At 41.1% G+C, this 26,011-nt stretch overlaps 1 protein-coding gene across 1 annotated transcript in view; it reads left to right on the forward strand.

Annotated features, from left to right (window-relative positions):
• Positions 1–26,011, forward strand: part of NCS1 (neuronal calcium sensor 1) — a 97,798-nt gene that overhangs the window by 58,549 nt on the left and 13,238 nt on the right. Inside the window, exons 2-7 of the mRNA XM_003757402.4 lie at positions 19–43; positions 20,315–20,453; positions 21,832–21,910; positions 23,027–23,115; positions 23,785–23,862; positions 25,460–25,577. Coding sequence (XP_003757450.1) covers positions 19–43; positions 20,315–20,453; positions 21,832–21,910; positions 23,027–23,115; positions 23,785–23,862; positions 25,460–25,558 — 509 coding nt within the window. The 3' untranslated portion in view covers positions 25,559–25,577. The remainder of the gene's footprint in view (positions 1–18; positions 44–20,314; positions 20,454–21,831; positions 21,911–23,026; positions 23,116–23,784; positions 23,863–25,459; positions 25,578–26,011) is intronic.

Raw genomic sequence — 26,011 nt, forward strand, 5'->3', positions numbered from 1 at the left:
TCTTTTTTCCTTTTGCAGTTACTGAGAAGGAAGTCCAGCAGTGGTGAGTAGCTTGCTTTCCAATTTCTTATACTTTCCAGATTCTGTCTTAGGAAAGAGAGGGGCTAATATTTGCTGCTGTTGTAAAGAGGAGCAGAAAGACATACATATATACATCATGTATTTATATATATACAAACATATATATCTATATGTATGTACACACACACACATATAAATATATAAATATAGCCTCAAGGTTTCCCCTATCTCATATCCTTTAAGACAAGTTCATACTGGGATCCATTTAGTCTGAGGCTTATCAGTTTCCACCCATGGAGCTTTTTAAATGAGACTGGGTTTTTAGAAATTCTTTCTTTATTCCTTTTAATTAGGGCTTTGCACACAGTAGGTACTCTTATTTTCATACTCCTCATCCCCTTACCATATTGTTCTGCAGATGATAGACATTTAATAACTATTCTTAGTAATCTGTATTGTATTATACCTCTCACCTCTTTGCCTTTGGATAGGCCATTTGTCCCCCATGCCAGTAATGCTTTTTTCTGTTTTTCTGTCTTTTGGAACTTCTCATTCCTACCAGGCGTTAGTGTAAGTATTACCTTCTAAGGGAAGGTTTTATGGAATTCCTCCCTCTTGTTTTGCTTGTCTTGCTCGCTCTGTTCCCTTGACATTACTTTGTATTTTTATTTTGTGTACAATTTATATTTACTTCTCTGTGCACACTTAACTCCTTTTAGTAGACTAAAATTCCTTGAGGGCAGGGACTGGCTGTTTTTCTTTTCTTAATCTTTGTACTCACAATACTTAGGATTGCATCTGACATTTGGTTAAGTATTTAGGAGTGTTTACTAAATTGAATTGTTTTTGGAATATTTCCAAGCGTTATATCCAAGGTCATCTTTCTATTTACCTGTCTACACAAATGACTTTGGGCTTCTCTTTCTCAAATGTGCTTGAGTCCTGCTTGTTCTGTGTGCCTCAGAATGGTGAGTGGTCCCCATTTAATAAAAAGCTGGAGAGATCTGTAGGAGCCAAACAGAAGGTTTTTGTACATTCTTGTGAGAAGCGGCATCCCTCCTGTTGAGCAAGCAATTGAAAGGAGGCACCTTTTGGGACAGGTTTTATACTTTAAATAGTCCTTAACACAAACACCCCTCCCACCACTGACCCTCATCTTCATTGGCTGAGGGTCTTACATTCTAAACATGGGAACTACCCAAGAAATTGAACATAGTTGCCCATATTTGATGGAAGTAGGGAGAAAATGATGTCATGGAAGGATAGCAGGAAGGAGACTTAGGTGTGCCCTTGAGTCAATGCTCACGGACCCTCAGGCCTACTCCAGCTCTGAAGTAGATGAAGCCTTACTCGATTTTCACAACTGTCTTAAGAGATCTCACCCCATCTCGTTCAGTTCACAGCTATGTTTTTGATGGAACAGTAGAAAACCCTGGCTTTCCTCATTCCTAACCTGCTTAAGTTGTCTGGGCTTATTAGGAAAGGCAGAAAATTGCTCTCACTAAGCAAGGAATTGTAAATAGGAAGTGTAGGTCCATCATGGTGGGAAGAATGAAGACCTTTTCCCAGGCTAGATTAGGAGAGGGATATTGAAATCTCTCTGTACTCCTGGTCTCCTGATAACTTCTCCAGGCAAAGGAACTGCAGGATGTGGCAAATGGAGATCTGCTGTTCAAAGGGACCAGGCTTGTTTGGAAAGTAGGGGTTGGGGTGAGGGCAGAGACCTGAGGCCTTTAACCCTGGAATCCAGAGTAGATTTTCAGTGATTGCTATACCCACAACCTGTATCTCAGCATCCCCATCCACCTTGAGTACTAGGGGCAGACTAGCCATCCCTTGGCTAATGATTGCCCACAGGAAGCTTCCCCTTCCGAATTCCATCTTTACACTTCATTCGTGTGATAGTTATCTTATACTGACTTATATAACAGCTTACACTGTACTGAACATTTATTTATCTCCTATGATCCCGTAGAGAGCAGGACCTGTCTCGTGTTTCCCTTTATTCTCCTTATCTAATTTAGAACCTAACTTAGATTCATAAGACTAAAGATTCCTTTAGTGAGTGCTCAATAAATGTTTGTTGGATAAATGGGAGAAAATTATAGAGATTCTGTTTCTTAGACCTCTGGATTCAGACCCTATTGCTTCCTAGGGAAGCTAGGCTTCTATAGTCAAGGCCCCTCCAGGATTGGGGAAAACATTCCCTTGGGTGCTGAGTAAAAGAGGGAAAGTCCTTGACAATATGACATTAAGAAGTACTTAAAGGATCTGGCTTTTCACACTCAGATTTTTTGGAGAAAATGAAGGGTAAAGGAAATGGGAAAAGAAGAGATCTGTGTTGGGAGGGGATGAGTGTGGGAGGAGAGCAGTATGCCAGGGTTGCTCTAGTCCATTTCCTAGGGAGGGAAGAGAACAGCCCTAAAGATCCAAGGCCACAGCAGCCCTGGTAGACCTAGGCTGGGCAGTGCTGGAGGAGAAATGGGACCTGAATCCAGATGAGCAGGAATTATCTTTCCTTCCTCCCTGAGCTGTGACTCTGCAGCTCTAAGGCCTCTGCCTGGTTGGCTGCTCATCTGTGTGCAAAACACAGTCTGATTCCTGCAAGCCCAACCAGCTGAGAGGGAACTGAGAGATATTCCCTATCTTTGTTTCCTCTAGAGGCAGAATGAGGAGGAGGAAGTGCTACAGATAGATAGGGTGCAGGGCTCCCTGTAACTTGAAGCTCTTTTCTAGAGCTATCTGTCTGGGGGAAACCCTGGATATGGAATATTTCTGAGAAATCATTGTGGTCAGTTTTAGGAGAGAAAAACATCCCAACCCCCAAAGGCCTTCTTGCTTCTTCTTTTTCCTTAGGATCTACAATGCTTCTTCTCTCTATAGATGAGGACGCAAAGGTGGTATAGAAGATAGAGTCAGGGAAAAAAAAAAAGAGTCCAAATCTAGCCATATTCATTGTGTGACTGCTGAGCAAATAACTTTCCTCCTCAATTTCTTCATTTGTAACATTATTTGTACTTTTGTAGGGAATGAAATGGAATTTTTTTTTCTATCACTTTCCATATCTTAAATGGCTATATAAATGCTAGCGGTTATTATAGGTGATTCCAGTAGTCCTTACTGCACTTTGATGGAATACTAGAAGTACTTTGCATGTGTATGCACAAACACACACAGAAATAGTTAATTTTACAAATGGGCTAACTGAGGCTTAGAGACAGGTATAACTTGTCCAAAATCACACAGTCAGTTAGGGTCTAGAATTCAGGGCTTCTGTCTAGTACTGCTTATTGTTCTGCTTATGCTCTAGGATCTGGGGAGGAGAAGTGAGGCTGGAGAGGGAACATTGTTCTTTCTCTTCTTTTTTTTGCCTATACTCCTGGCTACCTGTCAGCACTGAGCCTCAAGGATGCTTTGGCTTCCCTTTCTTTCCCTTCCCTCAGCAGAGATGCTCTAGAAGTTACTTATTTTCTCTCCATCTCCATAAGAAAGCTGATATTTCTGTTCTCTTTGTCCTTTCTCCCACTTTGGCTAGATCTAGGAGCTCAGGACCTAACAGAACTAGGACCAGGACTGGACAGTCCTACCCACCTACCACATCTGGGTAGGCTCTTGGGCAGGATGGCATCATCAAAGGCTTTTCCTTACAGGGAAAAAGAAAGAGCAGGAGGAATTAAGGGGTAATGAGTGATGGAGTGAGTAAAATGGGGTGATGGTACAGTATGTTTTGGTATAAAAGCCACAGGACAGTTGAGGCAATAGGGAAAAAAACCCTCTCTGAGATTTTTTCATCTGTAAAATAAGACCATGTGGCCTCTAAGGTACCTTTCAGCTTTTTGTCCTAGGATTCAGTCATTCTGGGATCCAGTGTGAGCTGCTGAACCTCAGAGCCGCCAGTCTTATCTGCTTCAGTCTCTACTGAGCTCTTCCATACTGCTGTGCCTTTTACTAGCCTTCTGCCACTAGTCAAAACTTACCCATCCTATATACCTTGAGATTGACCCCACTTTGCTTAGTGACTGTAACTACACCCAGGAACTAATCTTCATGGAGAATCTTAGTGGCCACTAAGATTTAGGTCATATTTTTACAAAACAGCCTTTGGTGGTGGTGGGTGGGAGGGCAATATCTTAATCCAAAGAGCGTATAACAAATGACGGGGTTTTCAGGCATTATAAGACGCTGTTCAAGAAAGAAATATAAAGTTTAAAATGGAGATACTTTAGAGATCATCTGGTCCCCAGCTTCTTAAACTGTGGGTCTGGACCCCATATGGAGTCATCTAGTAATTGAATCTAGTAACTGAATGTGGGGGTCATGAAATTATGATTTAATATCAGTAAATGTTTGATTTTTTACCTATTTTATATACCTATATACCCGTGGTTATGTAAAAATTTCTCGGGCAAAAAGGTGTTGTGAATGGAAAAAGTTTAAGAAGCCTGTATCCAGTCTAACAGCTCATTCTGCAGATGAGGAAACTGAGGCTCATATGAGAATTAGTTTATTGCCAAAATGGAAGCCCCAGAGAGTTGGTTCTTTGGATTCCCAATCCAGCTCAGCTTTTAGCACACCATACGTTGCTCCTGCTCCTGGGGGCAGGTGGGACTGTCACCATCCCTCAAGTACCACTGAGGGGGTGGTTGCCTCCATGTAGTAGGAGCCCAGCTTGCTGCTCAGCCATGTGCAGGCAGAACCCAGAGTACAACTTCCCCCCCCACACACACACTCCTTCCCAACCCCCCTCACATTCTCATGTACCAGTTCAGCTCCCCACCCCCAAGGGGTTTCTGGGAAAATGAAACTGGCAGCTGGGGAGGGGAGCAGATTCCAGAGACAGTGCCAAAGCCTCCAACAGGGATCTAGCCCAGGTGGTGGGTGGGAAAGAACACTTCCAAGCATGTACGCTCCCCTGCACTCGAGGCTCCCCTGTGGAGATATATGCTGCTATGTGTGGGGGGCGGGGATGCACTAGGAGGGGTTGTCCTGGGAAAGGCTGGCAGGGTCGATGTCCAAAGTGGCAGGTGCACATTCTCTTCTGGATGGTCCCTTTGCTGCTTGATAATTCCTTGGCTTGATCTAAGAGGGAATTGAGGGCAGCGAGGGACAACCTGTCTTCACCACCTGACTTCACAAGATGGGGAGGGTGAGGAATGCATTATTAGCAGGGGAAAAGCTGGAAGCTCTTTAGGGGCAGCCTTCCCCTCCTTTCTCCCTTCCCCCTGCTGGTGTTTGATTTCCCTCTCTCCTGGATCTCCCACAAGAATAGAAACAGAAATTTCAGAAAACAATTTGTCTTCTCCTGCTGCTCTGTTTCCTCTTAATGGCCCCTTCCTGCTTCTCATGTGGCTGTTATTATTACCGGTGTGCCCACTTAAGCCTGCTTGGAGAGTGGGTGGAGTGGGCTAGTGTGAAAGGAGGAGGAGGAAGAACAGGAGGAGGAGAAGGACGTGGCATTCTTTGTTAGTGTCCTTTCAGGCACTTAGGACACCTGGCTTCAGCGACCTGTGGAGCAAGTCTGCAAGTTCTGGCATTGTTCTCCTGGTGTGCAGATGGGAGAAACTGAGGCCCAGAGGATTTAAGCTATTTGCTCAAAATCTTGGAGGGAACCAGAAATGGTAGTTAATGGAAACTAGAACTCCTGATCCGCTTTTCCCTCTCTTATTCCTCCCTTCCCCCCAAGCTCTTTCCACAAATATCTTTCCTCTGTCATAATTTCAATCTTTGTGCTAAAAATGTCCCTTGGATCATTCTGGGTTTGGCCTTGAAGCCTAGGGCTGTAATGGAATGAGACTAAAAGTCGGTTAGAGAATGCTTCTCTTGGGGGCCTTTTTTGAATCATCCTCCACCCCCACCTGCTGCTAGATTTCAGTCATGTCTGTGGTTGAGATAGAGAACTGGGCTGTAGCTCCTAATTCTAATGCCTCCATTTCCCTCATCGTTTCAACATGCACAAAGAGATAGCATCTAAATAGTGCTTTAAGGTTTGCAAAGAGCTTTAAAAATAGCATCTCATTTTATTTTTTCAACAACCTGAGGATAAACCCATTTTTTCATTTGGGGAAAACTGAAACAGAGGCTTACACGGCTAATGAATGTCTGAGATTGGATTTGGATTCAGGTCTATCTGACTTTAGGTCTAGAGTTCTATCCACTATGTCATTTGGCTGCCATCAGGTATTATTGTGATTAGTAAGTACTGATCAAGCAGAGCCACTGAGACTAAAAATGTCTTCTGCACAGGAAAATTTTGTCAGGATTTTTGTCAGTAATTTTTTCTTTACTCAGGCCATATTATGAGATCAGATAGTTAGAGCTAGAGGGGATCTTAGAAGGCCATTGAGTATGACTTTTCATTTTGCAGATAAGGAAATTGAGGTACAGATACATATATAATATATAAAACACACAGAGACACATACTTTTAAAAAATGACTTGTTCACATAGCTTTTTTTTTTTTTTAAATTAAAGCTTTTTTATTTATAAAACATATGCATGGGTAATTTTTCAACATTGACCCTTGCAAAACTTTCTGTTCTCAATTTTTCCCTCTTTTCCCCCCACCCCTTCCCCTAGATGGCAGGTAGTCCAATGCATATTAAATATGTTAAAATATATCACATAGAATTCTGAGGCAGGATTTAAATCCCAATATTTCTCACTCCAAGTCTAGTGCTATATTCATTAATCTGATAAAGCCTGGACAGAAACCCTGCATTGAGAGAGAAGGCTTCCTAGGCACAGTAGCTCAGAAATAAGCTTTTCTACCATGGTGGTTCTGATTGCCAAGTCTCCTTGGCACTAGCAAAAGGGCAAAATGCAGATGTTAGAACTTATGGTTCCTTTCTTAGCCATATACTGTGGATTTAGACAGTCTAGTCACTGCCCTGGCAGGGAGTATATAAGGACTCTTTTGGTCTGAGAACTTAGCTCAGAATTAAATTCACACCATAGTACTCTGGTACTCTGATTAGTGAAATCTTGACCTGACTCATCTCTCTATCTCAATTTTAGCTCCTTTTCTGTCCCTGACCTCAAATACCTGTCTAACCCTTAAGCTATGGCATCCATCCTGGTGTTCTCTCTGCTCTTGGTTTCTGTATCATGAATTTCTGGAATCAGAAAAAGGGGAAGGATAAGAAGAGGGGAGGGAGTTACAAAGTAGAATCAACGAGAATTTTGAATGGAGCATATTCATTTTCAGAGAAGGAGAGCTGTAAGAGAGAAATATGTGGAATATTTATGCTGGAGTCATGGGACCTGAGTTCATAGGATCATAGATTTAGATCTGGGAAGACACTTTAAAAGTCATTGAGACCAACCCTCTCATTTTATAGATGAGGAATCTGAGGCTCAAAGAGAGTGAGTGACTTGTCCATCCTCCTTCCTCTCATATAGCCAACAAGCATAAGAAGTAGGATTTAAATTTAGGTATTTCTAGCAAGTCCAACAATCTTATCAATTATTACACTATTGCTGGTTGCTTAATCATTACTTAGTTGGGTCCCACTCTTTGTGATCTCATTTGGGTTGGGGGGGGGGTAAAAATCATGGAGTGATTTGCCATTTCTTTCTCCAGCTCATTTTACAGATGGGGAAACTGAGACAAACAGGATTAAGTGACTGGGCCAGTAAGTGTTTGGATTTGAAGATGAGTCTTCCTGATTTCAAGCCCAGTATTTTATCTACTACGCCACCAGTTGCCCTTCATTTTCAGTAGTGTCTCTTCTAGTGACTTATATGATCTTGGGCAGATCACACAATGCTTTTCTATCAGTTTCCCCTCTGTACAAATCAGAAAGTTTGGGTTCAGCATTCTCTAAGAGCTCTTCTTATAAACCTGTCACTATCCTGTAATAGTGACAGCCGAAAGGATTCCCCCGCTCTAAAGCTTGGTTGCTTTTCTCCTATAGTTCCCTTCCCCCCAGATCCTTTCTTTGCTTAGGATAAAACTTCAGTCTGTAGCTGATGAGCATCAGTCTAGCCATGGAGAATGTTACTGGAAGAAGTGGACAGGACAAATGCCTTCCCCTCCTGGTTTATGGGGAAGAACGATGGAACTTCAGGAACCCCAGACAACCCTGAAGCATCAGTCATTTTGGCAGTTGAGAGTCCTCTGGGTGTGGGACTAGGGGTGGGGGTGGGGAGCAGGCTTGGAGCTTGAGACTGCCCTCCTAGTTCTGTGCTGTTTGAAGCCTGCTAATTCGGGCCTTTGCCACAACTAGACACTGTTTTTCCTCCTCACTTTGTGATGTGCCGCAAATCACAGTCTGGTTGGATGAGAGCCAGGGAACTGCTCTCTCTCTTCTTTGGCTGACGTCAATGCCTCCTCCACTCAGATCCATTTTTCTTGGGAAGCTCCAGCAGCCTTTGCTTCTGGCAGCTTGAGGGGCGGGGTGGGGTGGGGTGGGGTAGGCAAATTTAGTCCAGGGCACCCCAAAGTGGAATCCAAAACTGGGTAATAATCAGAAAATCAGCTAGGCCATTGTCTATGGTGTCACTTAAAAAACAAACAAGCCAGAATCATAACATCCCATAAGGTAAGGAGATGCCACCATTCCTCCGCTGTTAATTGCCTTCCTCATTTGTTAACTGAAAAAATTGAGACCACCCGAGTTAAGTAGCAAACCTTGGATATGGACCTAGATCCTTCAACTCCAGCACTCTTCCCAAAATTTTATCCATCCCCTAGAAACAAGAAATTACTAGGGTGTGGTCAGCTTCACTGCAGAACCATGTGGAGAGATTCTATTCTGCTCTATTCATTCTATTCTTTAGAGGTCTGATATCTCACTTGAGAATCCATTCAATTGTTTAACATCCTTTGCAGTAAATGAAAGTTTGTCCTGTTGTCTAACTTAATCTATCCTTCTGCAGTTTAAGCTAATTCCCACTGTCTTCACAACTCATAGGGAATCATTCTCTGTAGATTAAAATTACACTCTTGGGGGTTTAGACTGGTTTAGATTTTATTATAAAAGATGGGAAGGGACAGGATCAGTAGTGGGGTCTGAATAGGAACTGTGTAAGAGGATGGTTAAGAAGGTCTAATTGGGTCAGTCACTCTGCTTGGTGACGAGAGATGAATGACATAAAACAGCTCCCTTATTTCTAAATTAACAATGGCAGTCCTAGCATTAGCCAACTCTGCAAACTGAGGAGTGGGAGATAAGATTGGTGGGGATAGTAATCATATTTCCTGAGGTCCTCCTTCAGCATTTGTGTTGAGTCTTTCTGAAACAAGGAACTGGAGAGAAAAATATAACAGAAAGTGAATGTTCTTTGAGAAGATAATGGAAGAACCCTCGCCAAACCTGCAGTCAGGCAGAAGACCCAGCTGTGTTTAGCTGATTGCAAATAGAGGTTATACTTTATTATTTATTATCTGCTTTATTTAGTTTCTTATTCTCACCTTTCCCGCTGTTGGCTTTGTGAAAGGCAGCCACTGCAGTGTTAACCCTTGACAAGGAAATAATTACAGGCAGATCAGAATCTTCTAAGCTGTGTCCTGGACTTCTGGGGCCCATCATGGCTTGTCAAAGACTCTGTGGGCCATTTCACAAATGGAGTTCAGTTGTTGGTGTTTGGGACAAAGATTCAGAATCTTTGAGGGTTTTACGTTTATGTCAGGATGTTATTTCTGAGCCTGGGCCAACAATTTCAGGATTACAAAGGACCTCAGAGGCCTTTGTAGTCCAGCATGTGTCTGAATGAGAATTCCTATCATGCATCCAAACAACCAATCTTTTAGACTTTGCTCTGAGGTTTCAGCTTTTAAATTATAACCTCACATTTCCTTTTTTTTTTTTTGGCTGAGGTAATTGGGATTAACTGACTTGCCCAGGGTCACACAGCCAGGAAGTGTTAAGTGTCTGAGATCAAATTTGAGTTCAGGTCATCCTGACTTCAAGACTGGTGCTCTATTCACTACACCACCTAGATGCCCCAACACTTACCTTTGAACCACAAATTTATTCCTTAATGTCTGCAAGGATTATATCTACTAGAGCTTAGCATAAAGGTTGCCTCCTTTAAACTATAACCTCCTCAAGGATAGGAACTATATCACATTTCTCTTAAGTCTCCTTTAGCACCAAGCACAAACCATTGCATTTAACATGACTGCTGTTCTATATGTCTTTCTTTCTTTCTTCATCTTTTGTATTAAGCTATTGTTAAAGCATTCACTATCTTTATAAGTACTGGGAATATGTAAATAGACACAACATAAACTATGTCCCTAAGTGTTTTTAGTTTAATGAGAAATGGAGGGGAATAGACAGATATAATATAAATCCTACCTAAGTCTTTTTATTCTAATAGGAAAAGGAAGGGAAGACACATATATGGCAGCTAGGTGATATAGTGGATAGAGTGCCGGGCCTAGAATCAGGATGAACTGAGTTCAAATCCAACCTTAGACACTTACTAGCTATGTGCCTCTAGGCAAGTCATTTAATTCTGTTTGCCTCAGTCTCCTCATCTGTAAAATGGTTGGGGAAAAATATGGCAAACCACTCCAGTATTTTTGCTAAGAAAATCCCAAATGGGGTCATGAATAGTTAAACATGACTGAATAACAACAGCATACACATAGATAAGGATGATATGAGATGGAAAGGATGTGGTTATAAGGTAGGACATCATATGGCTGAAGTAGCATCGGAGTTTGGGCTTCAAGAAATGGGGAGGTTTAACAGAGAGAGATGGTGGTATCTGAAGGATAGCAGAAGGTCATTTTTGATTTTTGACCCCCTCGTTTTACATATAAGCAAACTGAGATCTTGAGAGATTTAAGTGACTTACCTAAGTCCACATATTTACTGAAGCCAGAATTTGAAGCCAGATTCTTCAACTCCAGAACTAGCATTTATTCTACAATGCTACACTTTGCTTTGTATGAGCAAATGCACAGAGATGGGAGAAAGGAGGATGGATTAGAATGCAAGAAAGCTTAACAGTAAGCTACAAGGCCACACAATTCATCATTTTGAACGATAATGGAAGAAGTCATAGAACTATGTTGCTTGGCTGCCTATAAATTGATGTTATCCAGGCTCAACGATTGTGTGCTCACCCTCTTGCTTTTCCCTGGTTGACTGTCTCACTTTTCATAGCCATTGTTCCTTCCTTGTTCTCTTCTCTCCTGAAGCCACTCTGATCTCTGTCCTTTCCACCTCACATTCCTTTTCTAAAAACAAATGAGGCCATCCATCATGAATTCTCCCCACCTCAGTAGAATTCCAGAGAAAGAGGTGGTTCTTAGGTAACAGAAATATAGCTGGAAAGGACTTAGAGGCCCTCCAATCCAACCTTCTTTTATAGATGAGAAATTGAATTACAGATGATAAGTCTGTAGCAATAAAAGGATAGGATTTGAACTTAGATTCTCAGACACTAGAACCAGTACTCTGTACACCACATCACTGGTCCTTTAGTGCCAACTCCTTTATTTGTACCATTCATCTTGGCCCATCCCTTTCTTTTCTCCTGGTAGTTTCCCCTTTTGACAGTTCCCTTTTTTTTTTCTTTTTAAAAAAAATGCTTTTCTCTTTTGTTTTTTCCCCATAATAATTTTCCCTCACTATTCCTTTTTTCCCCCATATAGTCATCTTGTTGAACAAATACATTTTAAAAAGAAAAACATGAAAAACAAGAGGAAAAATCAACATAACTTATCGGTACCTCCCCCAAAGTCTGAAAATAAGTACAATATACAACACTTGTGGACCTCCCATCTCTGCCAAAGGGATTGGGGGTGGGGGAGGAAGTGAAATGTATCCTCATATCTCTTCCTTCAAACCAGCTTGTTCTTTAGAATTTTGCAACATTCACTTTGGATTTGTTTCATTGTGTTTTCTGTTTACATTGTTATAGCAAATATATATAGTGTTTTCTTGTTCTTGTTTACTTGATTCCATCTGTTCAGGTAGATCTTTTCATGTTTCTTTGTATTCACATTCTTTCTCACTGGACAATAATATTACACTAAATTCATATGCCATTATTTGTTTAATCTTTCCCAATAGATAGCATCTACTTTGTTTCCATTTCTTTGCTATCACCAAAAAATGTTACTGTAAATATTTTGATGTGTATATGGGCATGTAGGTGGCACAGTGGATAGAGAGCTAGTGCTGGAGTCAGGAGTTCAAAGGTTCTAAATTCAAATTGTTCGATTTTAGACACTTATTAACTGTATGATCCTTGGCAAGTCACATAACCCTGTTGGTCCACTTTTCTCATCTCTAGCGGACGAAGGAAATGTCAAACTACTCTAGTATTTTTGCCAAGAAAACCTCACCATGGGATCAAAGATATGATTGGAATGACATAGAAATAGGGGAGACTTTCTTTTTTATCAAATTGTCCCTTAAATATATAAACCTAGTAATGGAATCTCTGAGTCCAAGAGTATATGGTTATTTTGGTCATTTTATTTGCATAGCAACGGGGCATTTTTTCATGTAGTTGTTAATGTTATCAAAACCCTGAGGAACTCAGAAGGTTTGGGGAATAAGCCCCAAATCGAGCTGCCATGGTCCACTTCTTCCTCAGTTGCAATCTAGTCCAAGAGTAGTATTATAACCAATGCTTTTTTTAGAGGGAGAGAAAAATTCTTTATTCAAGAATTCTCATGAGAAGCAAGTATGCTTCTGGGTGAGACACACACTCAATACAGAAGCAAGAGCAAGCTTTATACTCTTAGTTCTGTTCTCTGCCCCTCCCTTCAAGGCTTGGATTGGTCCAGGTCAGATTTATAATCAGTTACAATTGCTGGATTTACAATCCTCTTTATTCTCCCATTGCATAAGGCCAAAAGGCTTGTGTCCTGACATTGACCCCAATTGGTTTGGGACAGTTTAGGCCTGGGCCCTTTTGGAGGAACTTTGTTGTTTAGCCATTTAGCCATTTTCTTGACTCACAGGGTGATTGGTTGGAGATATCTTAACAAGATATTTCACCTCTCCCTTCATCCTGTTTTGACAGTATCTGTGGAAACCTAACTTCTCATACTCCTCACATAGTTTATCTGTTAGGTCTAGCCAGAAACACAGGTCTATTTTAATAGGTAAGAAAACATAGCAAATAATTGTGCATATACAAGATGTATATAGTTCAAAGGGGAGGTGACTTCAGAGGAAAGGCACTAACGGCAGACATTAAGGGAAGGGAGAGGAGAAGGGGACCCAGAAAGGCCTGATTCCAGAAAGATGGAATTGGAACTGAACCTTGAAGACATCCAAGGAAGCCAAGAAGTGTAGGGAAAGAGAGCATTCTGAGAGTCATCTAGCATAAAAGCTGAGCATAAAAATAGAGAGAAATGAAGTGTTATAATATGGAGAAGAACAAATTAGCCAGTATAGCTGGATTTTTAAAATGTATCATGGGGGAGTGAAGTATATGAAGTCTGGAAAGGTAGGAAAGGACTAGTCTGTGCAGCTCTTTAAAAGCCAAATTTTATATTTAATCTTAGAGGTAATTGAGAGCCACTGAAGATTATTAAATAGGGAGATGACATGGCCATGTGGATGGAATATTCCCTTGGTAACTGAGAGGAGGATAGTTTGGAGTGGGCAGAGACTTTCAATCAGAAGGTTATTGCAAGAGTCCAGGCAAGAGGAGATGAGGGCCTAAACTCCAGTAGTAGCTGGCTTTGTGCAAAGCGAAAAAGGGATATATAGGAGAGATGTGATGGTAGAAATTGGCAAGGTTGAGTGACTGCTGGGATGAATGTGAATGAGGAATGGAGCATGTCACTGAAATTGAACCTTTGTCACTGGGAGGATGGAAGTACCTTTGGATTGGAGGCATCTGGTGAAGGTTGTCCAGGAAGTCCAGGGTACTTAAAATTGCTCTATTTGAGAAATGTTAAAGAAACTGGGGATATATGGGTAAAGAAGAGATCTTGGGGATGAGTGTGAAAGAGCACTTTAGAGACTTGTTTTGTTTGTTTAGGGTTAAACTAGGGGCAATGAATACAAGTTGTAGAGAAGTGGATTTGGACTTGGTACATGAAAACAATGGCCAACATTTATAACCCTGGGAGAGTGAGGTGGCTTGCCTTGGAAGGTGGCAATAATAATCACTGTCATTTATATGAATATATGTAACATAACATTAAGAATATATTATTAGTATGTAATGACTTATAATAGCGTATTAAATAACAACAAATAGCGTATAATAACAACTGACACTTTAAAGTTTTCAGATCACTTAAAATTTGATCCTCACAAAAACCCTGTGAGGTAAGCGCCAATATTATTATTATATCCATTTTACAGATGAGGAGAATTGAAACTTGATAGAGATTAAGTCTCTTTCATAGCTAGTAAGTGGGTGTCTGAGACAATCAAACTCAGGTTGCCTGTCTAGTACATTCCCCATCCTTGGGGATCTTCAGGAAGAGACTGGAGATTCATTCCTACTTAGATCATGCTAAATGGCCTCTCCAATGCCCTCAAAATCTCTGACTTGATTGGAGGATTCCTGGGAAGGGGGAACTGCTTTCTGTTTCCTTCATGACACTCACAGTGATAGAGCTTGATACCTTGCCAATCACATCCTGAAATTTAGAGTGTGGTGATTAAATACCCTAATTGTCAGCTTGGGTTGTGAATAATAATAACATGCTAATTCAGCTAGTTTCTCCCCCTTCCTCCCCTTTCCTCCCCCCAGACAGTTACACCAGTTTTGCTGATGATACAGGAATGCAGTCATTTTCTCTTTTTGCTTCAGGATAAAGCAGAAGAAAATGGGTTATAAGCTACCCCAGAGTCAGGGTAGGTTAAAAAAAGAGAGAGAGAGAAGAGGTGAAGAGCAAAGCTAGCTTTGGACCTCTGTCCCTCTGGGATATCTACTCCAGATGGCAATCAATGTGGCCTACAAGGCTGAGGGAGTTTAGGAGAATGAGCATACATTTGTAGTCACAAGATCTGGATTGTAGACCTAGCTTTCGCTAACTTAATATATGACAAAGAATAAGATGTTCTCCTCTCAGAGTCTCAGTTTCCTCCTCTGTAAAATGAAGAGTCTGGGTTAGCTAATCCCCAAGGTCCTTTCCAGCTTTAAGACTCTTAATTCTCTAACAATCTTAGGTTTCAGGAGCCTGAAGTAGGTGTGACACAAAATAGAGACATGAAGAATACCAGCGTGGAAAGGAATTATGTAGTCTAATTCTCCCATTTTACAGGGGAAGAAACTGTGGTCTAGAAAAGGGAGGTGTTTTGCTTAGGATTTCCTAGGTGTTTAATATTAGATAGCTTCCCTATCATGAATATGAGGTAGTGTCGATGAGGACAAGAATAATGAAGAGAGGGAGAGAGGGGAGGAGTGGGGGAGGAGATAGAGGGGAGGGAGAAAAGGGAGCCCACTCCTTTTCCAATCACCGGACGCTAAATTGAAATCTTCAGATGTGCAGATTTAATTGGGTTGATGGGAGAGCAGAGAGCTTCTGTAGCATCTAGTGCTTAGTAGAGGGAACCATTGATAACATGTGGCCAAACCAAACGGGAGCAGCCTCGGTTTGATGAATTAGTCTTGTGAGAAATGTTGTAGCAGATGTATGGCTAGAAACCTGTCTCTGTGGGACCGAATTCAACTGGATGAAGTGGCTCATTGCTGGGCAAAAAGAATGTCCCTAGAAATCTGTTACAGGGATAGAACCCTGCCTCTAAGAGGCTTAGTTCAGCCAGAGAAGGTGGCTCATTCCGGTAGAATGCTGCCCCTGAGAATCTGTTGCCTATGAATGAGGCCCAGAGACTAGGGGGTGGGGCATTGGGAATGCAGGCAAAATGGATGCAATGTCCCCTAGATTTCATTCATTATTTGAAACTTAATTTTTTTTATATTAAAGCTTTTTGTTTTCAAAACATGCATAGATAGTTTTCAACACTCACTATTGCAAAATCTTGTATTCCAAATTTTCTTTCTCCCTTCCTTCTCCGCATCCCTCCCTCCCCAATGGTAAGCAATCCAATATCTGTCAAACATGTGCAACTCTTCTATACATATTTCCACAATTATCATGCTGCACAAAAAAAAAAATCAGATCAAAAAAGTGAGAAAGAAAACAAAATGCAAGTAAACAACAACAGCAACAAAAAGTAAAAATACTATATTGTGATCCACACTCAGGCCTGTAATCCTCTCCATGGGTGCAGATGATTCTCTCCACCACAAGACCACTGGAACTGGCCTGAATTATCTCACTGTTGGAAAGAGCCACATCCACCAGAGTTGATCATATAATCTTATTTTTGTGTACAATGTTCTCTTAGTTCTACTCATTTCACATAGCATCAATTCATTTAAATCTCTCCAGGACTTTCTGAAATCATCCTGCTGATCATTTCTTACAGAATAATAATATTCCATAACATCCATATACCATAATTTATTCAGTCATTCTCCAACTGACAGGCATCCATTCAGTTTTTAATTCCTTGCCACTATAAAATGGGTTGCTATAAACATTTTTGCACACTTGTGGATCCTTTTCCCTTTTTTATGATCTCTTTAGGATACAGGTCCAGTAGAGACACTGCTGGATCAGAGGTATGCACAGTTTGATGGACCTTGGGCATAGAAACTTAGTGTTTGTGTGATCTTGGGAGAGTCATCGTTTCTGATCCTTAGTTTCTTCATCTCAAACATGAAGGAGTTGGATTAGAACAGAATTTCTTGATTTTTTGCTATTCTGAGCCCCTTTGGCAGTCTGGTGAAACCTCAAAGTAATATTTTTAAATGCTTAAAATAGAATGTATAGGATTATGAAGAAAACTATATGAAATATAATTTTTAAAAAATATGCAAGTTTTAAAAAGTTCACAAGACCCATATTAAAAACCTCTGAATCAAATAATCTCTAAGTAAGGTTCCTTCTAGCTTTAACATTTCCTAGAACAGGTAGCAGACATAAATTCATTATAATCCTGATGACAACTGTTTTCTCTACTGCATTTGAAGTACCTTTTGCTCTCCTTGTATGCTTAGTCTGGGAATTCCATGTTGGATTCCTTGTCAGGAACAGGGACTGGGTAGCAAATGAGGGACACACTCACTCTCTCTCTCTCTCTCTCTCTCTCTCTCTCTCTCCCTCCCTCCCTCCCCCCCCCCCCAACTATGGTGTGATTTGTTTTCTTCTCTCACTTTCTACTTATATGTTAATCCTGGGGTACCCTGACTTCAGGGTAAAGTTTCTTTACCTAGATATTTAAATAGGTAAACAAGCAAGATCTTTTTTTTTTTTTTACCTCAATATCATCATGGTCACTTTCCCACTTTGTCATTCTTCCCCCATGTATTGTATAATTCTAGTGGTTCCCTATCACCTTCAGGATAAAATATGAAAATCTGTAGTGTTCAAAAACTTCATAATTTACCCCCATTTTCTTATACCTTACTCTCTGCCTTATACTCCTTGCTTCTATACTGGCCTCTTTGTAGTTTCATGAATAAGACTCTCTTCAGGTTAGGGAATTTTCTCTGGCTGTTCCCCCAACCCCAAATGCTCTCTTTCCTCATCTGCCTTCTGGCCTCCTTCAAGCCCCAACTAAAAATCTGCTCCTACAGGAAGCTTTGTCCCACCCCTCTTACTTTTGATACCTCTCCTCTTTACCCTGTATATGGCTTATTTGCACATATTTGTTTTCTCCCATATAAGTTTGTAAGCATTTTAAAACTGGCAATATCTTTTGCCTCTTTTTGTATCCTCAGCTCTTAGCACAGTGCCTGATATATAGCAGAAACCTAATAAATATTTATTGATTGATAGATCTAGAACTGCTTTGTCGTTTGTCAGAATGAAGATCATTAACATTTATAAAGGGCATCAAGGTTTACAAAATGGTTTACATGTGCTAACTCATTTTATCCTTTTGAAAAACCTGGGAGGTAGGTACAATTAAGGCATATGAAGATAATCTTGAGCACATTTTATTTTATTATTTTATTTTTCTAGCACATTTTGAAAGACTGTTCCTCTAGAATAGTATCTTGTTTGAGCATCACTCCTAGTTTTGGAATAACATCATGCTGAACAAACCTAGCCCTCAACCACTACCTGGAGTGGTCAGGATTTCTCTTAGTTCCAGTCATCGGTGTCTTCCTATGACCTCGACTGTGTCCTGGTGTCTCTCCTTAATCCATCATCCTATGCTCTGGAGAATGTCTCAGACATCTTCCTGAAATATGGGTAGTTGCTGCTGTGGGATCACAGAAAAGTGTCCAGTTCTGAGCAGGAAGGGCCTTTACATTTCATCTGAACCAGTCAGTCAGTCAATGAACATGTATTAAGTGCCTATTATATGCATTGGAAGTGAAGCTTCCCATCACATGCTGACTGTGTGATTCTGGATAAGTCCTTAAGCTTCTCCAGTGCCCCCAGGTCATTTTCTAAGACTATAAATTACAGGGCAGGTGCTGGTCTGTATTATTAGAGAGATCCCTCATCTGGGAGCCCTCTATACTAAGGAAATCATAGAGGGATGATGTATATGTATATTTTAATTAAAGTTAACAAATAAGTACTAAGCACTTATTTTGTCTTCCTCTTGAATTGGTCATTATCAGAAACCAAAGAAGACACAGTCTTTGCTCTTGAGGTGCTTCCAATTTAATTGTGGGAAGTTTCAGGACATAAGATCAATATTTTAATTGGATTTATTCATGACTCAAGAACATGTCTGCTGATTTCAGAAAGCCAGGCCCATTTTGACAAAGGACATTTGTCCTTTGATCTCCAGATATTTGAAAGTAACTTGGAGACTTAGAAGAGAAGGGAAACAGGCCTCTGACCTTCTGAGGGAAGCTGCTCTGGTTTCTCTGGTGCCTGTTACCAGGCCCCATGGCAGTAATGATAGTGGGTGAGTGAGTGACCACAGGGATCATCTCTACCTATTGGCAACCTCATTCAAGGGCCAGAGGAGTGTCAGCCTCCATCCTCCCACCTGCCACCTGCCAAGAACTTGTTCTATGTTTTCCAGAGAAAGGATATTTCTCCGGGTGATGATGGGAAATATGCCATTCCATCCCCCCATCCTTGTAGCTGTATGTATGTGGAGGTGGGGGGAGCAGGGGGTGAGTGATCAGAGCAGGCATGTGGGTCTGTACCAGCTGCTAGTACCATATGGACACCACCTACCAGTGGTATCAGTCTTCTCATTGGAGCTTGCTGGCTGCAGAACCTTGAGGGAAAGTGAGTGGATTATTAGAGAAAGGGAAAGGAACGTCATTATCTTCTATAAATGTCTTTGTGGTCTTCAAACTAGAGGCCATGATTTAACCTCAAGGATTGTGGGTGGGTGGGAACATGGGTTGCATCCCACCTTTTCTGCAATAGCCTGTCATGGAGTTTGTTTCCAATATAACTATACAGCTATCCTTCCTCTGTATGATCTAGTGCCCATTCCACCACTCCAGCATCTTTACTAGCTACCAACCTTCCTGAATTAGGCTTCTGAATGTGGTTATAACCCAAGTTTTTCCATAGAAGCTATGCAAATGCCACTGGGAAAAGTTCCCTCCAAACCCTATCCCAGCCTATCTACTAGAATAATAATAACCATGATGATGATAACTATTATTATTATTACTGATAGTGTGAAATTATTTTTTTTCCTCTTTTGCTCCCAAATCTAAGATTTGGTGATAAGAACGTACTGATTTAGAGAAGTTGAGAGACTTGGGTTCCAGTTCTAGTTCTCAATAGCTAACTGTCTAACTTGGATAGACAGTTTGTGTCTCAATTTTTTCCACTGTCCCAAGTTTTGCCTTATTGCTCAGAATTGTTATAAGGTTAAAATGCAATTTTTATAGTGCTGTATATATATAATGCATTATTATGAAATGTAATTTTCATAAAAATTACAAAAGCAGTTTTATAATGAAAAATAGACAATATACAAAGACTGGGTGGTATTAGGATCCCAGAGCTGGAAAAGACCTTAGAGGACTGAATGGTAGAATGGAAAAGGACTTAGACATAGGGGAGGGAGGACCTTGGAATATAAAACCTGAAACATGGGATCTGGACGGGAGCTTATAAGACCTAAGATGTTAGAATTAAAGAAGTTAGAAGATAGAATGCTAAAACTGAAAGGATGTCAGAGTTCTTGGTTAATCCCTGCATTTTAGAGATTGGAAAGTTGAGGACTGTCCCAGGACTGACAGATAGTAAGTAGCAGATCCAGCATATGTGCTATTTCTCAGATGATGGAGATATGAGGTTCCTTACTGGAAGGTGACGTAAGAGTCTTATTCATCACCTTTCTTCCTTCCCTACTTCAGGTACAAAGGTTTCATCAAGGACTGTCCCAGTGGTCAGCTGGATGCTGCAGGATTCCAGAAGATCTACAAACAGTTCTTCCCCTTTGGTGACCCCACCAAGTTTGCTACGTTTGTTTTCAATGTCTTTGATGAAAACAAAGTAAGTTAGTGATTGATGGTGCTATGCCAGCCCCCGAGGTCCCAGGAGCCACCTCCCCCTCACCACCAGACTCTGCAGCTTCATCTCCTCCTAAAATGTTAACTTGACACCCACTCTCTCACTGCTAACTTGCCTTAGTGGGGAAGACACACATATACACACACAACCACCCCTGAACTTTCTCTTCTCTGGGTATGAGAGGCAGATAGATGTAGGCATGAAGTAAGGAAAAACTTCCTAACAATTAGAGCTATCTAAAAGTGGAATAGGTTGTCTCATGAGACAGTGAGTTCCCCTAACTTGGGTCTTCAAGCAAAGGCTAGCTGACTGCTTGTTGGGGATGTTATAGGGGTGATTTCTGTTTAAGGATGCATCTGCCAAATGGATTGGAGCGCAAGTCTTCCTTACTCCAAATTCACCATCCTGCCTCCTTTCTCCTTTCCCAGAATCCCCCTTTTATTACATAATTCTTTGTCCCCTCATTTCATTCTTTCTTATTAAGGATAGGGGTCTATTCCTAGGAGCCTGTTAGGTGGTGACCTAAGAACAGCTCTCCATTCCTGGCCATGGCCATTGCTCACAGTTCTGATAGCTCAGTGAGGGACTTCTCCCCAGCACTTACATGTGTAAGAGTCCAGTGAGCCCCGGTTCTAGGTCTGGCTCTGGGACCAGTTGACTGTGTGATCTTAGGCAAATCCTTTCCCGGCAATGGGGTTTCCAGAATTCCCTTTTGTAAAATGGTGGAATTGGACCAGATTCTCTCTAATATTTTCTTATTCAGTCATTTTTCAGTCATATCCAACTCTTTGTGACCTGTTTTGGAGTTTTCTTAGCAAAGATACTGGAATAGTTTGCCATTTCCTTTGTGGGCTCAGTTTACAGATAAGGAAACTAAGGCAAACAGATATAGGTGCCTTGCCCGGGGTCACATAGCTAATAAGTATCTGAGCCCAAATTTAAACTCAGAAAAAGGAGTCTTATTGACTCCATTCTTGGTATGTTATCCACTATACCGCCTCCCTGTCCAGATTATTTTTAAAGTCTCTTCTAAATCTAAGATTCTGTAATCTTAAACTGAAGGAGATTACTACATGCTACTGTCACCTGGTGAATGGGATGTCTGTGTGTATATTCATCCTCTTACACTCATTCACTCCTCCCTCTGATACCTTAAATGCATTTAACGTATCTAAAACCTTTGCCAAGCTATTTCCTATATAGAAATGAATAATACTTTTCTTCAGCTTCTTCTTTTTTGATCCTTTTATATCTTTTTTTCACATCTTCTTCCTCTTCTTTCCCTCACCAACTCTCCCTTTCTTGACCTTCATTAGACTGAGAAAGTTCAATTAATGTGTATAATGCCTTCTTTTCTCAGGACGGAAGGATAGAATTCTCCGAGTTCATCCAGGCACTGTCGGTGACCTCTCGTGGGACCTTGGATGAGAAACTAAGATGTAAGTTCTTTTCTATCAGTTAGTCAGACTCTGTGATGTGTCCATTTCTGTGCTGGCTACTACGAGGGAATATAGAGAAGAATAGACAAGATTCAGGTCTTTACAAGGCATACCACCTAGGAAGAGAGATGAGACATATATACCTGAAAAGATAATGGACAACATAGGCTCTTTGTACCCAATGCCACTGAATAATTCAGACTTCGAAGTGTTATATGTTGAGTTATATGTTATATGATGGGGGGGGGGGAGGGGGAACATCCCTAGGGGCTGGACAGGTCAAAGAAGGCTTATTGGAAAAAGCTGAGCCTGGAGGATGCCTTTATGAAAAGAGGGCGTTCTAGGTTGAAATAATGACCCAAAGGAAGGGCAAGTCTGATCCTCTTGCCCTGGCAGCTAAGTAGCCTAGCAGATAGAATACTTGTTGTTTGTTCTTCATTTTTGAAGAGCATCATGACTTCAGGAGGTGATGCCATGACATGCAAGTGATTTTGATTTAAGTGAGGGAGGACTGTGCAAAGTCATCCACCTCACTTTCCCCTCCAGAGACATCTGGGTCCAGTGACAAGATATAGATCAGGATGACTGGAAATGGTCCTGGATGAAAAGAGAGACTGTGGCTTTTTTGAGCTAAGGTCTTCAATAGGTCTCAGTAGAATACTGGACTTGTTAGGAAGATCCAAATTCAAATCGCAGTGCAGATACATACTCATTCTGTGATCCTTCTTAGTTGGACCTGATGACCTTCAAGGTTCCTTCTAGCTCTAAATATTCTCTGGTGATCTCTGGGAAAACAGCTAGTATATGTGATGTTATCTGGGTATGAATCCTAGTTTACTCTCAAAGGAGAATGTGAGGTTGGAAGTCAGATCTGACTTCAGATACTGCTCCTGACATTGAAATGCTGGGTGGTTCAGCATCATACCCACTCAGTTCTCCTGGGGCTCAGTTTCCTTATCTGTAAAATGGGGAATAAATGAACCCTCTTCTCCTCTTTGTCTACCTGACATAGGAGGGGTTAAGGGGATTTATTATATATTCAACTCACTCCCATTTTTGCTGGAGAGAAGGGATAAATGAGATCCTTGGGATGATGACCAGTGTCTCCAATTTCAGGGGCATTCAAGCTTTATGACTTGGATAATGATGGCTACATCACAAGGAATGAAATGCTGGACATTGTGGATGCCATTTACCAGATGGTGGTAAGAGAGGTTTGGTTCTGAGATGGGCGAGTGGGGTGGGCATGTAGGTGGTGAGAAACCCAAGGAGAGAATTTGGAGAAGGTTTAGATTTTATTCACATAAGAGGTAACATCTTACATGGAGAGACTTTTCAAAAAATAGGACCGTCCCTTCCCCTCTCAAACTATAATTGTTATGTGATTCACCATCTGGAGAGGTAGAAGCCAAAGATGATCTTAGAGGTGGAAAAAACATGGTTGGGGGAGGGCATAGTCCAGAAAATGTGTTTTGTGTGTTAGTGTATCCAAAAATAAAAAAGAGTGGAGGTAGATATTTAGGTGGGAGATGGGAATACTGATATGGTGGGCACTGGAGCTGGGTGCTGACAGTGTGGTATGGGAGAAATGGCACTGAATTTGAAGGCTGCCAACTTGCCATATGACCTTGAGTGAGTGGTGCTTCCTGAGTTGGATCTGTTTTGCTTATGTGAGACTTGGATTACACAGTCTCTCTCTGAGGTTCCTTGTGACTCAGTCATTCAATGACTTTTGGGTCTTCAGCTGGAAAAGAAGATAATAGTATCTCTTGCTGCTTAGCCAGGATTGTAAAGAACAACTCATGTAGGAGCCAAGGCACTCTACAGTCAGTGGATGATCTTTAACTTCACTGTCCTTATCTCTTTCTTGTAAGGGTAACACTGTGGAGCTTCCAGAAGAGGAGAACACCCCAGAAAAGAGGGTGGATCGGATCTTTGCCATGATGGACAAGGTGAGGTGGTTGAGTTGTGATACTGTGCCTTCCTAAATACTTTGGGTGCCTTCAGGGCAGGGAGGAGGATGGAAAAAATAGTACATGTGACTGAAAAGAACTAAGAAGGCTGCATGCATTGGCAGAATTCATTGTGTCCTTGTTTGGGGGGAAGTGGCCAAAGCAAGATATTAAAGAATATGAGGGAGATCATCGTCTGCCTTTGCCTCCTTCTTTGCATATTCCCAAGTTATGTATCCAAAGCAACTCAGAGTTTCATAGATTTACAGCTATAAGGAATTACAGTGGATATATTATTTTACCCCTTCAGTTTGTAGTTGAAGAAACTGAGCCTCGAAAAGCTTAAAAGAATTGACCAGGGGCACAAAGGTGGTAAGTAGTGAAACCAGGGGGCAGCCCAAAATTGCAACAGGTAGCACACTTGGCTTAAAGTCAGGAAGACTCATCTTGAATTCAGATCTGGCCCCAAGTTCTTACTACTTGTGTGACCCTGGACAAGTCACTTAATCCTGTTTGCCTGTAAAATGAGCTGGAAAAGGAAATGGCAAATCACAGTATTTTTGCCCAGAAAATCTCAAATGGGGTCATGAAGATTCAGACATGACTAACAGAGTAACAACAAATGGAGTCAGGATTTGAACCCAGATTTCTTGTTTAAACCAAGTATGATCTCTTCCATTCCCTTATCTCTCTGTTACTTTACAACCATCAGTGCTCCTGCATCTTGAACCTGACCCTATTATTTTTTAAGGAAAAGCACCAGATTGGAAGTTAGAAAGTCTTGGTCTCAGTCCCAGCTTTACCCCTAGCCCTGTGACTGGTCTCCAGCTAGTTTTCTTTTCCCTTGAGTCATTGAAGTTTTCCCACCTGTAAAGTAAAGAGGTTGGATTAGTTGATGTGTCAGCTTTAAAGTTCTATGAATTTATGAGTTGATGCGACCAGGGAAAACCACAGGACTGGGAATTTCAGACCAAAATATCTCCTTCTGTGGGCTAACCACAGAAAACTTCTGTCACTAGCCAGGGCAGGTCTGAGTACCGCCTACTCACCATCAGGTTTAGGGAATGCAAATTCATGTTGAGGAAATGGAATCTACTAGGAAGATAATTACCTAAAACATCCAGTTCCAAGTGGAATAGAAATGATTTGGGTTTTAGCCATTATTTGGGATTATTCAGTTCATTTATTTGTTTGAAGTTAAGAGATAACTAATTTTTCCCAACTATGAATGTGAATGATCTAATGTATGATGAAAGAGCTTCTGACCCCTGATCCGAGACAAGAGGACCTGAATATTAGTCTGGTTGACAGCCCCCAAACCAGTGATTCTTAACCTGGGGTCCATAGTAGATTTCTGGGGGTCTGTGAACTTGTCTGGAAAAAAAATTGCATCTTTATTTAAAAAAAAAAAAAACAATCTCTAAATTTCCCCCTAAACTATTTAAAAACATTCTGAAAAGGAGTCTATAGGTTTCGTCAGAGTGCCAAAGGGAGTCCATGGCATGGAAAAGACTATGGACTCATCTCATGTTGGATAGCTGGGATTGGGTAGGATTTAGACATCAAAAACTCCGAACACCTTCATTTCTCCTTCCAGAATTCAGATGGAAAGCTGACACTGCAAGAGTTCCAGGAGGGCTCAAAGGCTGATCCTTCCATTGTCCAGGCACTCTCCCTCTACGATGGGCTTGTATAGTCCTAGGGCCAGAGCAGGGGTAAGTATGGGCCCTATAGGCAAGCTTGGTTCTGCACTGAAAGAAGGAGAACAAAAACTCAGCCTCAGATCATGTGGAGACTGATTCTTCCCCTACTAAAATAGAAATAAACACCTAGGATATTGTGGATTGATGAGACGCCAGGATGTTACCCACCCCATTTTCCAATAATGAGTTTAATGCCTAGCAATGGCTAAGTTGCAAAGGCCTCCTTCCCAGTTAACATGAGTACCATTATTTTCTTTTAATTATTCAGGTAGATGTAATGTAAATTCATCATAATAATATTATACAGTCCTTTGTTATTAGAATAAATTTTTTTCCTCTTTTTCTTCCCTATCCTTTAAAAAAATTAATTTTTTCAGTGAACAAGCTTTATTTCTTTCTTCTACTCCTCATATATTAAAAAAAAAAAAGGAAAAGAAAGAAACAAA

This window comes from Sarcophilus harrisii, chromosome 2, assembly GCF_902635505.1.
Source record: "Sarcophilus harrisii chromosome 2, mSarHar1.11, whole genome shotgun sequence".
Lineage (NCBI taxonomy): Eukaryota > Metazoa > Chordata > Mammalia > Dasyuromorphia > Dasyuridae > Sarcophilus > Sarcophilus harrisii.